Below are 17,299 nucleotides of genomic sequence, written 5' to 3'. Positions count from 1 at the left end.
AATTCCCATAACCCGATCTCCATATCCCCTCCCCTCCCCTGATAGCCTTCCCATTCTCTATTTCTCTGGGAGTATGGATCCAGGGTCGTTGTGGGTTGCAGAGGGTGGAAGGTCTGGCTTCTGTAATTGCTTCCCCACTGAACATGGCTGTTGATTGGTCGATCCATACTCCCAGTCTGCCTCTTTCTTTCCCTAGTAGGGTGGGGCTCTGGGGAAGCGGAGCTCCAGTACACATTGATGGGGTCTTCTGTCCAGGGAAGTCTGGTCAGCATCTTGTTGACATCCGGAACCTGGTGGCTGAAAAGAGAGTTAACATACAAAGCCAAACAAACTGTTGAACGATCATGGACCTAAGGACTGGAATAGTGCAGATGAGGTGTTGGGGGGTATTCCCTGCATGCTTTTGTGTATTTTTGCTTTCAGGTATATATTTTTCCCCTAGTTTATGGGCACATGTGAACCTATGCTCTGTCTCAGGGGACCTGGACTATATCTAGGTTTGGGGACTTTATTGGGGAGTGGACCACCTGGAATAGAATTAGAGAATACTATGAAAGGAAAGGTCTCACCCGAGTGATGAAGCTGAAGGGTTGTCATTCCACACCTGAAGTCTCTGGACACCGTCTGAAGTGAAGCATGTTGTGGTGGCACTCATTGTGTTGATTAGGTGGCGATCCACAGTTGCAGTATTATTTGATTTGAATTGTGAACAGTATGTAGGAAAGTGGGCCCCACCCTAAGGTTCCAGGATTGGGGGAAATATAGGCTCTATAGTGGAAATGTGAGGTTCCTGTTGTCTTAGGGTTCAAGAAGACAATGGATAGTTATTGTTATCATCACATTATTTGGTGATTGGGTTAACTTTGGAAAATCCCTTTGTTAGGGTTTGGGGTATAATACCCAGCATCTTGTGTATAGCTGTGCTACTGGTTGCTTCTGTTCTCCCTGGTCTAGGCTTTTGAGAGAGTTCACATATCAAAAACTCAGACTATGTATTAAAAAGACTCAGTCTGTGTTTTAAGAAGTTCTAGACATATGGTCAATTTTTCCCCTCTCATATTAATTAAATAGTGGTTTATATGTTTACACTTTAATAGGAATGTACATAAACACCATTCCCACCACCAAAAGATTGTGTTCTATGACTATATATATATGTATATAATTTGCCCATTTTTTTTCAGGTGGTTCTGCCTTCTCTTCCTTTCTAAGTAATACCTACATCTATTGCTTCTTCTGAATGTCGTTCCTTTTTTCCTCTTGTCTCTCTGGGTCCTGATAGAATTGGAGTTCAGAGCCCTCTGGTCTTCTCCTGACATTTACCCCTCTGGGAATATGGAGTCCTTATGGGGTTCAGTAAGTGGGAGTTCTAGCTTCTATAATTGCTTCTCTGCTGGACATGGGTGTTGGCAGTTTGATCCATACCCTCAGTGTGTTGCTCTTTTCCTCTAGTGGTAGCTTTTAGATAGGTACTAACAACTTTATTATTATTATTATTGTTATATTATTATTATTTTGTAAATTACAGCATATTGGACCAGCTATTCCGGAGGTCAGTTCTGTCTGGTTTAAACTATACATTTACCATATCACTGGGCAAGGACCTCCATCTCTTTTACTGTCCAAAGGTACAAGACTTCGAAAACTGCCAGATATATTTCAGGTATGTTGTATAAAGTGTTCATATTTTAAACTTATTTTTGATGAGGATAAAATTTTCTGAACAGGGTAACAGATAAATTAATGTCTTTCATTTCTTTCCCATAGGGTTATGATCGATTGCTAATAACATCTTGGGGTCATGATCCTGGAGTAGTTCCTACATCAAATGTGCTCACTATGCTGAATGACGCTTTAACCCATTCTGCAGTTCTAATTCAGGTATACTTATTTATTTCAGTCGTCCTGAATTTTCAGCTGAGGACCAAACTGTGTCTAGCTGTCTGCTGAATCACAGATACAAGAGTAATTAGAGATATATAAAACCGAAATATAGGGAACTCTAGGTTTTAGCCCTGGTCTTTGTCAAGGAGAAGGTGATAGAAATAACATGAACTTTAAAGTTAGATGCAAATATGAGTCCTAACCTCAACTTTGACTGTCTGTACATATTTTTAAGTACATTTATTGAGATATAACTCAAATACCATATAGTTCAACAGTTGAAATTATACAAGTAAGTAGTTTTTAGTATATTCACAGATACCTTCTCCAACCATCACTGCACTCAATTTTAGAACATTTTTGTTGTCTTAAGTCTTTTATTTATTTATTTAGGCCTCTAGTCTCTGGCGCTTAGTACCAGCACTACGAATCCACCTCTCCTGGTGACAGTGTTTTCCTTTTTTTTCTTTTCCATTTTATTCGTAGGACAGAGAAATTGAGAGAGGAGGGGGGAGAAAAGGAGAAAGATAGATACCTGAAGACCTGCTTCACTGCTTGTGGAGCAGTCCCACTAGAGGTTGGGTTTGGAGCTCAAACCTAGGTCCTTGTGTGGGTTGATGTACTTACTACTGTGTGTGCTTAACTGGGTGCACCACCACCTGCCCCCTTACCATTAGTTCTTATCTCTCTGTTACATTACTGCTCTCCTAACCCTTCCTCTTCATTGAAACACTTCTTGCTGTCTCTTGAGAATGCCCTTTGGGCATTTCATCTATATGGGGTCACAGAACATGTGGTCTTTTGTGACTGACTCCATTCACTTATCAGAATATTTTCAGGGTTCATCATGTCCCATGAATCATTGCATTCCTGCTTATACTCGATGATACTCTTATGCATAAATGTAACATTTTTTTTTACTTTAATCTTTATTTGTTTATTGGATAGACACAGCCAGAAATTGAGAGGGAAGGGGGTGATAGGAAGAAAGACAGAGAAACCTGCAACACTGTTTCACTCGTGAAGCTTTCCCCCTGCAGGTGGGGGCTGGAGACTTGAACCTGGGTCCTTGCACACTGTAACATTTGCACTTAACCAGGTGCACCACCACCTGGCTCCTGTAACATACTTTGTGTCACTGTTTATCAGTAAACATTTGGGTTACTTCTCCCTGCTGCCTGTCATGAATATCATAGACATCTGTGCATAGCTTTTTGTGTAGATGTGTTTTCATCTTACAAATAAATATAGGGAATTCCAAGTCATATAATAACTCTTTAACAGCAATATATAATAATCAGGCTGCTTTCCAAAGTGTCTGTGCCAGTTGTCATTCACACCAGCACTTGGTATTATGTGACTTTTTAATAAAACCATAATCATCCATGTGAAATAGTCTGTTGTTGTCTACTTTTTATTTTACTTATTTCTCACTTTCGTCTTTTTTCTTATTACTGGGATTTTGAGTTGTACTTTCTAATATCTAACAGTGTCCCTATGCTTATCCTGTAGACTCATGATAGTCAGATAAGGCAGGATGCTGAGCTGGAGATTAACATGTTCAGTCATGGTTTGGGAAGATTAGCCTACTTCCTTGAGAATAACCTAAAGCCAGAGTACCAATGAAAGATTCATGCAGGAACCCAAATAAGAGATAAAGACAGTCTAGATCAGGGAAGGGGTAATAAGAACTGAAAAGAAGAAATGAATTTAAGCGTTACTAGAAATGTAAAATTAATGAAAGTGATCAGATATCTGAAGAAGAATGACTCCTAGGAATTTATCTGGAGAGAATACAGTACTAGCCAGGTTATGGGGCCGTGTTTTGAGCATGTTATGTGGAAGAAACCCTGGGCATTTGTGACAGAGATAACTCAGCAGAAGGTGGAAAACATTCTCAGATCAGGTGAGACTTATTTAGTCAGCATCAGTATGTAGAGAATAGGACCATGTAAGAATGTTATCAACCAGGAAGAAAAAGCAGAGGTTGGAGGAATAGGAGCAGTTCATAGTGAAGGGACAGTTCCTCTTGTCGCTCTTTGAACTCAAGTTACATACCTGTAAAAGGAGGGATGGGATTGCTCTAAAAGCAATATTCAGTCATTAAAGTCAAACTAGGGTTTGTTTTTCTATACTGCAAGGCATTAGAGTAGAAAATGTAAGCTTAGATGGTGCATTTTGTTTGCTAAAGAGTTTTGCTTTTACTATAAAAGAATACCTCATTTGTTAATTTTTATGGAAAGAAAATTCTTACTCGAATTTATTTTTAAAATTTTTTATTGTCTTTATTTATCGGATAGAGACAGCCAGAAATCAGGAGGGAAGGGGGTGATAGAGAGGGAAAGTCAGAGAGATACCTGCAACCCTGCTTCCCTTGTGAAGCTTTTCCCCTGCAGGTGGGGACCAGGAGCTCAAACCTGGGTCCTTGTGCACTGTAACATGTGCGCTCAACCAGGTGCTCCACCACCTGGCCCCCAGAATTAAGTTCTTTAAATAAATTTTTATTTTTTAATAGTTTGTTAAAAGACTGCAAGATTGCAGTGTGTAGTTCCATAGCACACCCACCACCAAAATCCTATATCCCTACCCTCCTACCTCCCAAACATAACCACCATAGTTCTCACAAGTCTTACAGTTTACTTGCTTCTGTTTTGTCTGTGTGTGTATGCAAGTTCATGTAAATCAGATCTCTAGATTTCACATTTTTAAAATGTAAAAAAATTTAACAAAAATAATATTTAATGAGAGCCATACTATTATTATAACCATTTTATTAGGGCTTAAATCAGAAATTTATCAGTGCAACAGAAGCAAGCTGTAAGGAATATAGTTGTTTTATGGACCAATTAAATGAGCTTAGGTTTTTCCCCTTTTGTATCAGAATACTTTGAATTTGAATAATTGAACTTCTAGAAGGGAAACATGTATAGATGCCCATTGTTAAACTTTCTATTGTAGTGATACTAAATATGCATTAATATAGACTTACTTCATTAGGCAACTATCTACCCAGTTGTAAAGCCCAAACAAAGAGAGAAATTAAAAAACTGTATAACAGGGCTGGTGTGGTGGTGCACCTGGTTGAGCATGGCACATATTACAATGCACAAGGACTTAGGTTCGAGCCCCTGGTTCCCACCTCTGGGGGAAAGCTTTGCAAGTGGTGAAGCAGTGTTGCGGGTGTCTCTCTGCCTCTCTCCCTCTCTCCCCCTACCCTCTCAATTTGATTGTTTCTATCCAATAAATAAATAAAGATAATAATAAAAAAAGTAAAAAAAAAACTAACAGTATTCCAGTGAAAAGTCATTGAATGTGATGGTGAATGAAATTATATGTGACATGAGAGTGGAGTGGCTAGACTTGTGACAACATCAGTCTTATAAATCAACATTTCCTCTATAAACTATATTGGATAATGTCTTCTAAAAAGTTTTGATGTGCTCACATAATTTAAAAATAAAACATTTAAAAATATATACAAAGATAGCAAATAGCTACCGTGGGTAGTATACCTGCTTTGCCATGTGTACAGCCCAGGGTTGAGCCTGATTGCTGCAGTGTTCAGAGAAGCTTCAGTGTTGTGGTGTCCTTCCCCTTCTCTCTCAGCATCTCTCTCAGCGTATCTCCTTTCCTCCCTCCCCTCTAAATTGGCTCGAGTGCTAGAGTCCCACAGCGGGAATCTAAACTTTCTAAATGTGCAGAGTTAAGAATCACTTTCTATCACCATTACTTCTCCAATTCCCCTTCTGCTCTCCAAATTAAACAGTAATTAGTTTCTTCTGGACTCTCTGACATTTCATCATACTTGTAAGCAGTTACACTAAATGTTCCTTATGCTTTTTTTCACTTAGCAGTTGGAGATATATTGTCATTGTCCCTTATTTTTTGCAACTGCATTGAAAATGAGTGTTTTATTTAACCAGTTTTATTTAACCAGTTTTCTGCTGACCCACATTTTGGTTGTTTCTTGTCATATTTTGCAGCAAATAATTAGGAATGTATGTCATTTTGGTGCAAGTGAGTTTTATATTCTTAGTTCATAGTATCCAGCTAATTGTGGGGGTTATTCTACCGCTCTCTTGGAATGAGAGTCAGCACTTAGCAAATGTACTTGATTTATTCAGTCTTCATTTAGTTAACATCTGATTTGCCTGGTGGAACACCCTCTTAGCCCTCAGACTCTGAGACTCATGTAGACTAATATATACTTAAGACTGTTTTTGCCTGCTGCACAAAATAGAGAATTGTTGAAAGCATTTTGATGGTGTATTAATGTGGAGTATACCACCACATGATGCAATCTTACACATTGTTCGATTATCAGAAATATAGGCTTCTCATATATTTTTCAACTTGTGTTTTGTTATGCTTAGGGACATGGTTTGCATGGGATAGGAGAAACTGTTCACATACCATTTCCATTTGATGAAACAGAACTACAAGGAGGTATTTTATTTTTGAACTTTATCTGTTTGATAAAATTTTATCCATTTAATACCCATAACTTATTTATCATCAATATTTGTCAGTAGCTTGGCAGAAAATGTAACAGAAACTGAATTGTTAAAGACTTTAGTTTCTAGGGTTTTAACCATTCTGCTTTTAAAGATAGATGATTTTTTTGTCAAATGCCTTTTCCTTTAAACAAATAGTTGAATAAGACTTACTTAGTGATCTTTAAAGGCTTTAAGAAGTTTTGCCTGTTTCAGAGAGAGAGAATACATAGGTATCTACCTAAATTAAAGAATAGACTTGTTCTGTGCTTCTAGCCTCTGGTTTCTTTTTATGCTTACTATATTTGGAGATTGAGGGACTTCTCTTCATGCTCCTCCCCCTATCCCCCAACTGCAGTGATTTTTTTGGTAGGCAATTAAGAAAAGGAAGCTCATGAACATTTGTGTACTGCTTTGTGTAGTTTACAGAGCACTTGCATGGATTTCCTGTTTCAGCATTTGTTTTTAATACTAAATTTTATTTTTGCAGTTTCAGAAAGGATTTGAGTGGAAAGAACTAAAAGGGGAGTGGAAATCTTGCTAGTTAAGGCCTGTTTAATGTTGCTTTTTAAAATAGTCTGAAAATTTCTGTTAAGGCAAATTTATTTTTTTTTCTAATGCCCTTTCTCTGTTGAATATTATGAAATTATATTTATTCAAAACAAAAGTGCCTGGTTAAAATTATATTTATATGTAACACATTTCCTGCTCTGCAGAGACATAGTTTTTCTAAAATGGTAATTACCATTGTGCCCCCCCCCCCCAAATAGGGCTAAGGAACAAGATCTTCATAATAGTTTTACTTTTCACATAACTAGACTACACAAGCCTCTTGTCTGAAATTATGGTGCTCTGTTTTGGGTATAGTAAATAAATATATTCAAAATTTGAAGAGAATTTTCCAATAAATAGCCCCTCATCAAAACTAATCACTTCTCTTCAACTAGATTTTGCTGTTTCATCCTCTGATACTTTATATATTTTATGGAAACTATATTTTTGAACTGTGGATGGAACATCTTAAAATCTATAAATTCTAAAGAACAAATTAATAGATGACTTAGGAGATTGTTATGTGAATTGTAAGAAAATAGTCTTCATATTTAGGTGTAGGACAACTTTCTCTAAGTTCATATGCTTGTAAGAACTTGAGCTAATATGTGAACAATTCATTTGCTTTTTGTTAGCTTTTGTTTCGGTAAGAATAATTTTACTTTTACATTTTTAAAAAATATGGATATTTAATAGAAGGAAGGTCTTACTTTGCGGAAAGTAAGCATTGGAGGCAGAATAGAAACTGCAAGGTAAAGCCTAGAGAACTTGCCAGTGACTGTCTCAGTTTGCTTATTTAGCAAATAAGTCATTTTAATACAGCACAGCCTTCTGAAGGCAGTACATCTGTGTGTGCAGTATCTCTTTATATTTGAAGATACTTCTACATTGTAACAATCTTGTTAAGCATAAAAGTAGCTCTTAGAACTGTTTAATAAAAGATATTTATATTTAAGATTTTGATGTATTATAAAGTACTTACAGTGTGATGTCAACTCTTTGTTCTTAGAGTTTACTCGAGTCAATATGGCTGTTCATAAAGCATTGCAAATATTAAGGAGCAAAGTGGACTTACAACATTTTTGTGGATATGTCACCATGTTGAATGCTTCTAGCCAGCTTGTGAACAGAAAACTCAGTGATGCTTCTGATGAGAGAGGTTGGCCTTGAATTAAGATCATTGATACTTATTTTAACTCTTTCTAATAGTTAGAAAGCAAGGAGATCTCTGTGGGGATGTTCAGTTATGTAATAATTTTTTTTTACTGACAAATGAGAAAATGTTCTGAGATAGCATTTGGGCAAATTTTAGTTGTTCAGCTGGAGACACTAAGTGTATAATTTAAAAAATGTTGACCTGGGGTTAGAATACAGAGAAGTTATTGAGTTTTTGACATTTGTTGTCATACCTATGTCGATAAGCTTTGAGTTGAGTCCTTTATGGGGTGATCGTTTTAAAATTTTAGTCTCTTTTGAGATTTTCAAATAGAATTGTTTTCCCTTTTAACTTTTTTTTTTTTCCTGTTAACAGCACCACTGTCTTTTTTGCCTAGGCCAAAAAACATCATTGTCTCTCCCTCTCCTTCCCACTCTACCTTATTTGTTCCCAAGTTCTTTGAATTAGTCTTAAGAAACATCTCTCATATCCATTTTTTCCTTTTATTTTTTTAATTCTCTATAACTACCACCTTGTCTGGTTCTTGATACTTAGTATTGTGACTGTTTCCTGCTTACCATTTCTACCATCATTCTTTTTCTTTCTGTCCCGAGACTATTCTTGGCTAATTTTCCTTAGATATCGTTTTATTTCTAATTTAAAATTCATTTCCTACAGTTTTCTCATGCTTACTGATAGTTTCTTCTCTAGCATACTTTGTTGTGCTTGCTCATTGTTTTGGTTGCTGTGGTACCAACTCTGGTCTATAACTCTAAGAAATCTTTTAATTGGAATGTGTATCATTGGTTTACTAAATACCCTGAGACATTTAGTTTGAAATCCTGAGACAATTAGATAGATTGCTCACCAGCCAGTGCATTTAATTGGCTTCCTTTGAGTTAGGTATCTTCTGGTCCATTTACGTTTAGCCAGAGCAGTAGAGTAACTTTCAACAGTTGACCACCAAATATCATGGAAGCACTTTGCAGAGAAAAGGGAAACAGGTTAGCCATTTATTTCAAAAGTATTTCTATTATAGCTATAATGTTTTAGTTATTTTAGAAACTTTTATAGAATACAATAAGTATACCATGCTTAAATGGTAGGGGCATTTAAATTAGTGAGACTGATTTTATTCCAAAGCATGTGACTTTAACAAGAGAGACAGGCAAGTGTATCAGCTCATGCTGCAGTGTTAAAACAGACTTAAAGGGGAAGTCGGGTGGTAGCGCAGGGGATTAAGTACACGTGGCACAAAGCACAAGGACCGGCATAAGGATCCCAGTTCGAGCGTAAGGATCCCAGTTCGAGTGTAAGGATCCCAGTTCGAGCGTAAGGATCCCGGTTCGAGCCCCGGCTCCGCACCTGCAGGGGAGTCCAAGCAGTGAAGCAGGTCTGCAGGTGTCTGTCTTTCTATCCCCCTCTCTGTCTTCCCTTCCTCTCTCGATTTCTCTCTGTCCTATCCAACAACAACAACACCAATAATAACTACAACAAGACAAGGGCAACAAAAGGGAATAAATAAATGAAGAAAAAAAAAAAGACTTAAAGGTGTCTACTTGAGTTGCAGATGCTGTCATAGAGCAGTAGGCACATCTTAGCTCAGTTAAACTAGCCCAGGCTATCCCAGGCCATAATCACCATTTATATTTCCGTAGAAAAAGAAATTATTTCACTAATGATATAAGTAACCTTTGTATCCTTAGTTCCTTGGACCAAGGCTTCACAGATTCTGCATGGTTTATATATTGATTGGATAGTTTTTATGTAGAGGCTGTCCTGGGCATTGCAATATGTTTGGCATCCTTAGACAGCAGTAACCTCCTTATCGCCTTTTCATGTATGTCAAGTGTGTCTCCACATGTCCCATTGCAGAACCATCATCTTAGACTAAAGACTACTCCCCCCTTCCATTACCATTTATGTTGCCTGAAATTTCTTATGTTAGGAACTGCTTTATTAACATCTTATGCCGACTACTAGAATCCTAAGTTTGCCATCTCTCCTTCACTTAGGAGAACCTGGTTTGGCCTCTGCATCAGATGGAAATGGGAGTACAGAGTCATTTGAAATGGTCATTGAGGAAGCGTCTGTTGATACAGCAACAAAGCAAAACTCTGGTATGGTTTTTTAAAATTATTTGCAATTTTGGACCATTTTTTTCTGGGAAAACATTTGTCTGCTCTTAATACCCACAGTGGAGCTTTCAGTAAGTATTTTCTAGAAAACTTCATTTATTTATAGTTAAGTTTTATAAAAATATCTGAGGATTATGACTTCAGTTTCATTTTTCTTATGTACATATTTAGATTCATTCTAATATCTTGTAAATACAATACTTTAAAATATTTTATGTTTTTATTTTGTTTTTTAAATTGAATTTATTGATTTTGGGGTAGAGACAGAAGTTTGGGAGGGGGAGAGATATATAGAGAGAGCAGCATTTCTTTAACACTCATGTGGGTTTCCCCTACAGGTGAGGACGGGAGGCTTAAACTCAGGCCCTTGCCCATTATAGCATATGTGCTCACCAGGTGTACCACCACATGGTATTTGAGAGCCAGATACCTTGTCCCCAGAAACATGCACATTTTTTTCCTTCTTCAGAGATTCAGTGGCTTCTGATTCTCCTTCCCTGCTAAGCTTATTGGTGAATATCAATAGGGTTGGAGGAATTGTGAGAATCCACAGACCTCAGTTAAGAACCCCTCGTCAATCATATTTAAATATATATATGTGTGATTAATATGTTTATAACTTTTTTTATAGTAGCCACAGCAGAAGCAGACTGGGTTCCACTTGAGCTGTGCTTTGGAATTCCACTATTTAGTTCTGAATTAAACCGGAAAGTTTGTAGAAAAATTGCTACTCATGGCCTTTGCAGAAAAGAGAGGTGAGGATTTATACTTATTATCATCATTTTACCTGTTAGACTTTTACTTTCTCAGTAAGAGTTTTTCTGTCTTACTTTTTTTGTACCGCACATAACCATAGAAATTGCCTTTTGTATATTTGTTAATTGAACAAAGATTGTTAAATCAAAGGTTTTGCTTTAAAATGAAACCAGTAGCCCAGCAGTTACATGTATGCAGAATACTATAGGTGAATGTTGTGACCAATGTTTAGTGTCCACATTTGGTGAGATTATGGTAGTGAAATGGGCATATTCACAAGGCTTTTAAAAATATGTGAAGATACAAAATTTTCCTGTGCAATTCTCTGACTCTTAACACACACACCTCTCTGTCTCTCAAGTTAGGCTAACAGTGATTGTCCCTTGGTGAAATTGTGACTGAATTTAAAAAATTTACTCACTTCCCACATTTTCTTAAGTGACTATTTATACTCACTAGAGATGCCATGCAAGTCTATCTCATGTTGTTGTCCATTGGGAGTGGCTTCAAAGAAGAAGTCATTGTTAGAAATGTATTAACAATTTGAGCCCGCTGTTAAAATTCAGTCTGGTTACCAATTTGTAGTCTTAAGTGCTTAGATTGAAGGAACGTATAGTCAGCCTGTGCATTAAAAAGTTTGAGACATTCAATCAATTTTTCCCTTCTCATATTATTAAATAGTTATTTATGAGACTACAAGTTAATAGGAGTGTACATAACATAACATAAACACCATTCCCACCACCAAAGGATTGTGCGTTTTCGTCATCGTTGTCATCCCCTCCTACCCAGTGAAGCTGAATTTCTACTCTCACACTCCACCCAGAGATTTTTACTTTGGTGCCCTACTCCACACTCAGATCCTGCTTTGAGTTTCCCTTTCAGTTCTCTTTCTCAATTTCTGTTTATGAGTGGGATCATCCCATACTCGTCTTTGTCTTCTGACTTATCTCACTTAACATAATTCCTTTTAGTTCCTTGATAGGTCAGAGAAGGTGGGTTTATTGTTCTTCATAGCTGTATAGTATTCCATTGTGTACATATACCACTTTCTCAGCCATTCATCTGTTGTTGGCCACCTAGGTTGCTCCTAGGTATTAGCTATTACGAATTGTGCTGTTATGAACATTGGAGTACACATCTTTTTAGTTGGTTGCTATGGAGTTCTTTGGGCTTATCCTAGGAGAGGAATACTGGGTCATATGGAAGGTCCATCTCTAGTCTTGTGAGGGTTCTCCAGACTTTTCTTCACAGAGGTTTGGCCAATTTACAGTCTGCTGCACCAGCAGTGCAGCAGAGTACCTTTGTCCCCACAACCTCTCCAGCATTTGTTGCTGCTGTTGTTTTTGATGTATGCCATTTTCACAGGGGTGAGGTGGTATTTTGATGTTGTCTTTATTTGCATTTATCTGACAATCAGTGGTTGGAGCATTTTTCTTTTTATAATTTTTTAAAATTTATTTATTTATTGGATAGAAACAGCTAGAAATCAAGTGGGTAGTGGGAGATAGAGAGGGAGAGAGACAGAGACAGAGAGACACCTGCAGCCTTGCTTCACCACTCACAAAGCATTCCCCCTGCAGGTGGGGACTGGTGGCTCAAACCTGGGCCCTTACCCATTGTAACAAGTGTATTCAACCAGGCGCACCACCACCCACCCGGCCTCTGCAGCAGTTTTTCATGTGTTTGTTAGCCTTTTGGATATCTTCTGTAGTGAATTTTCTCCCATCCAAGTACTATCCAGGCCTGACCCTGCTTAGCTTCCGAGTGTAGTGAATATTCTATTCATATCCACTGCCCATTTTTGAATGGGGTCATTTGCTTTTTTGTTGCTGTTGAGCTTTTTATTTATTTTGGTCTCTTGTCTGATATATGGCATGTGAAGATCTTCTCCTATTCTGTGAGGGGTCTCTTTGTTTGTGTGATAGTTTCTTTGGCTGTGCAGAAGTTTTTCAATTTGATGTACTCCCACGGATATGTTTTTGTTTTAGTTTTCCTTGCAGTTGGGTTTGTATCATCAAAGATGTCCTTGAGGTTTAGGTGGGAAAGTATTCCACCAATGTTTTCCTCTAAGTATTTGATAGTTTCCGGTCTAAAATCCAGATCCTTGATCCATTTGTAGTTTCCTTTTGTTTCTGCTGAGATAAAATGGCTCAGTTTCATTCTTCTGCATGTTTCAACCTAGTTTTCCCAGCTCCATTTAAACAATATCGAAAATAAGAGAATCATACAAAAGATCAGTGAAGCCAAATGTTGGTTCTTTGAAAAATTAAACAAGATTGACAAACCCTTAGCCAGATTCACTAAAAGAGGAGAGAGAGAGAGGAGAGACTCAAATAAATAGAATTGTAAATGACAGAGGAGCTATCACAACAGATACCACAGAAATCCAAAAAATCATGAGAAGCTTCTATGAACAACGATATGCCACCAAGCTAGAGAATCTAAAAGAAATGGGAGAATTCCTAGAAACATATATCCTTCTAAAACTGAACTAGGAAGAACTACAGAACCTAAATGCATCAATCACAAAGAAATTGAAACAGCTATTAAGAATCTTCCTCGGAGTCGGGCAGTAATGCAGCAGGTTAAGCACATGTGTGTAAAGTGCAAGAATCAGTTATAAGGATCTGGGTTCAAGCCCCCGGCTCCCCATCTGAAGGGGAGTCCCTTCACAGGTGGTGAAGCAGGTCTGCAGGTGTCTGTCTTTCTCTCCCTCTCACTTCCCCATCTCTCCATTTCTCTCTGTCCTTCACCTCTTTCTTAGTTTTCTCTGACTCATCCTCTGTCTGACTAATTCTGTTTTCTGCTTCTGTTAGTCTGCTTTCAATTCCCTCATCTTCTTTCTTCAGTTCAGCTATTTCAGCTTTCAATTCTCTAATTGCCTCAAGATAATCAGTATTTTCCTTGGGGGTCTCAACTGTTGTTTCCCTAATACTGCCATTCCTTTCCTCCAATGTTGTTTTCATTTCTCTGATTAATAAGTTTATTATTGCTTGCATACTTTTCTTATCTATGGTTACTTCTGGCTGATTTGTAGTTTCTTCTGGGCTCTTGTCTTCATTCATTGGAGTAGCAGTTTTATTTGTTTTTGATATACCCATTTTTTTGATTTATGTGTTTCTTATTTTTATGTTCTGTTGTTCCTCAGTTGTTGTGTTTTGAGTATAAGCAATACTGTACTAAATACCTTTATGACAAATGCAATCACCAACCTCAGGAACTACAATAGCAACTTTTGAAGCAAGGATTAAAGCAGTTTATTCACTACCAGTTAGCCAAACAATTTCTCCAGTCCATGAAAAAATAGCAACCAAGTCCAAGTGAAGAATAAAGAGAAAAGAAAGAAGGGATAGCAAGACTAGACAGTTATGCAAATCTACTATCCACTGTGTATTCTAGGGGTAACAAGAGGAGAAAGGGAAGTAGAGCAGAGATACACACATAGAGAGTCCACTCTGAGTCAGATTTCTTCCCCAAAATAATTCACAGATTCAGTTAGGCAAAGAAGAAGGAAGTGTATGACAAGATAAAAAAAAAAAAAAAGAAACGAGAGAAAAGATAAGAAAAAGAGCTGTAATTAAAGAGCAGTGAAAGTTTTTTTAATTGGTTACTTTATTTTTTATTTTATTTTAATTAGGAGGAGGAAGAAGGGGAGAGTCTGTAGAGGAGGTAGGAGTAAGGAGACAAGTTTCTCTCACAATAGATAAGATGCCCACTACCCTAGCAATGAAAGATACCTTAAGAGTTAATTCTGGTCAACCTAAAGGGGGGGGAGATATATGCCTTTATATAATATTAATAATAAAATAGAGCAGGGTAAGAAACCCTGTCCCAGATTGCCCCAAGCCTTCCGAGCAGAGGCAGCTGATTGTTAAGAGGAAAAAAAAACAAAACCCTCAGGACTAGACAAGAAAAGCAGGAATAGACAGTTATGCAAATCTCTATCCACTGTATATTCTAGGGGTAGCTAAAGGAGAAATGGAAGTTGAGCAGAGATACATGCAGAGAGAGTCCACTTTGAGTCAGATTTCTTCCCCAAAATAATTCCCAAACGTGTATCAGTGAATTCAGAAAGCTGGAGGATTAAGGAAAAAAGGATGACAAGAATCAGAAAAAGGAGAAAAAAGAAAAAGATAAGAAAAAGAACAGTAATAAAAAGAGCAGTGAATGGAAAGAGTTATTTATTTATTTATTTATTATTTAATTAGCTATGCGGGGGGGAGTGGAGGATGGGTAGGGGTGGTAGGAAAAGTGAGACAAGTCATTTTAGCAGTGAATAAGACACCCAGTCCCCTAGCGATTGAAAATACACTAAGAGTTAATTCTGGTCAACCTGAAGGAGAGGGGGAAAGGGGTACGTGTTTATCTTGTATTAATAATAAAATAGAACAGAGTGAATAACTTGTCCTGTCTTAGGCTTGGATGGCTCCAGATTGCCTCGGGCCCCCTGAGCAGAGGCAGCTGGTTGGTTACTTAGAAAGAAAAAAGGCCAAAGGTTTCAGAAGGGAATAGACTTAGAATGAATGACACCCCCTGGTGGGACAAGAATCTTGGTAAAGAAAGAAGCTCAGCAGGGGAGCCTGCTAGGAGCTGGTCCCCAGGGGCTGGTTATGGGGTGGGGGAGGAGGAAGGGGTGCGCTTTGGGAATAATAATTTAAAAGAAAAAAATTTTTTCCCTTTCTTTTTACTCTATTTTTTTAACCCAAATTAAGTTATAGTCACCTCCTTGGTGTCACCGCTAGGACCCTTTATTGACTGGCCTACTAAAGGCAGAAAATCCTACCGTTTCCAGTCGATGTGGTCGGAGCTCAAGCCACTAGCAGCTTCTCAGTCCGCCCTCTTCCGGGAACCTTCCATTTCTCTCTGTCCTATCCACAATGAGAACATCAATAACAACAACAATAATAACTACAGCAATAAAACAAGGGCAACAAAAGGGGGAAATAAATAATAAATAAGTAAATTTTTAAAAAAATCTTCCCAGATAGAGAATGGGAAAGCTATCAGGGGCGGGGGTGGGTTATGGAGATTGGGTGGTGGGAATTGTGTGGAGTTGTACCCCTCCTACCCTATGGTTTTGTTCATTAATCCTTTCTTAAATAAAAAATTAAAAAATTAAAATTAAAAAAAAAAATCTTCCCAGAAACAAAAGTCCAGGACCAGATGGCTTTACAAACGAATTCTACAAAACCTTCAGGAAACAGTTAATACCTATACTCATTTCTTTTTTCCTTTTGGCAAGTTCTGTATTCCACACATGAGTGAAGCCATTTGGTAATTGTCTTTTACTTCCTTATACCTCTAAGTGTAATTACTTCCAGTTCCTTGTGACTAGTCAGTATATGAATACAAATATAAATGTGTTTTGCTTTTAAATTGCTAAAATCAAACTCTTTTGAAGTATTTCTTGTCATTATTTTGTTTTATTTTAATTTTTTTAATAACTCCCCCTTTTTTCTTTCAGCCTTCAAGACCTCTTACATTCCAGTAGAAAACTGTCTCTTCAAGTGCTTAATTTTGTTCACTCATTCCAGGTAACAAAAATGAAAAATCACAAATGGTGTTTACATAGAGTTCTATAATAGGCTACATATTCCCAGACTTGGTCTTTTATTTTTCCTTTTTTAAAATTTCCACAATAGCAAGGAAGTGACACAGATTTGGGGAGTTGTTTTGCAAATGATTACAGGTTCTACAGCATGGAGTCTTTTTTCCTGGCCCGTCTTCATTCAGTAAGGTGTGTGAAGCATCTGCTACAGGCCATGTCCAGTGTAAGATGCTGATTCTTGGGGGCTGGTACGCTTATTTATTGACTTTAGAGATATAGGTGGATGGTGTGAAAACTAGTGTGTAACATATTTTTTCTTCTTCACAAGGAAAGAAAGAATACTTTATTTAAAATATCTATTTGAAAGAGGAAGAGAGATCGGTTCAGAGCTGAGGAGCACCACTCAGTCTGGCATATGTAGTGTTCAGGAATGAACCTGGCATTGCAGGCTTGCAAGGCCTATACTTATCATTGGACTGTCTTCCCAGCCCTAATGAAAAAAAAAATCTTTAATAAAAGGATTTACTGGGGGCCAGGCGGTAGTGCAGCGGGTTAAGCACAAATGGCGCCAAGCTCAAGGACCGGCTCAAGAATCCCAGTTTGAGCCCCCAACTTCCCACCTGCATGGGTGTTGCTTCACAGGTGGTGAAGCAGGTCTGCAGGTGTCTGTCTTTCTCTCTCCCTCTCTGTCATCCTCTCCTCTCTCCATTTCTCTCTGTCCTATCCAACAACAACATCAATAATAACAACAAAGGCAACAAAATGGGAG

At 37.7% G+C, this 17,299-nt stretch overlaps 1 protein-coding gene across 4 annotated transcripts in view; it reads left to right on the top strand.

Moving 5' to 3' along the window:
* FAM91A1 (family with sequence similarity 91 member A1) overlaps positions 1-17,299 on the top strand; it is a 52,759-nt gene that overhangs the window by 30,588 nt on the left and 4,872 nt on the right. For 3 of the 4 annotated variants that reach the window (XM_060195410.1, XM_060195406.1, XM_007520795.3), the window contains 7 exons: positions 1,529-1,663; positions 1,768-1,881; positions 6,258-6,330; positions 7,939-8,088; positions 10,101-10,205; positions 10,855-10,978; positions 16,447-16,516. In XM_060195410.1, the coding sequence (XP_060051393.1) occupies positions 1,529-1,663; positions 1,768-1,881; positions 6,258-6,330; positions 7,939-8,088; positions 10,101-10,205; positions 10,855-10,978; positions 16,447-16,516 (771 nt within the window). Of the gene's footprint in view, positions 1-1,528; positions 1,664-1,767; positions 1,882-6,257; positions 6,331-7,938; positions 8,089-10,100; positions 10,206-10,854; positions 10,979-16,446; positions 16,517-17,299 lie in introns of those variants that run through there. The other variant, XR_009550864.1, reaches the window with a different exon arrangement.

The sequence above is a fragment of the Erinaceus europaeus genome, chromosome 1 (genome assembly GCF_950295315.1).
Source record: "Erinaceus europaeus chromosome 1, mEriEur2.1, whole genome shotgun sequence".
NCBI classification, from domain to species: domain Eukaryota; kingdom Metazoa; phylum Chordata; class Mammalia; order Eulipotyphla; family Erinaceidae; genus Erinaceus; species Erinaceus europaeus.
This window is presented reverse-complemented; position numbering and strand designations above follow the sequence as displayed.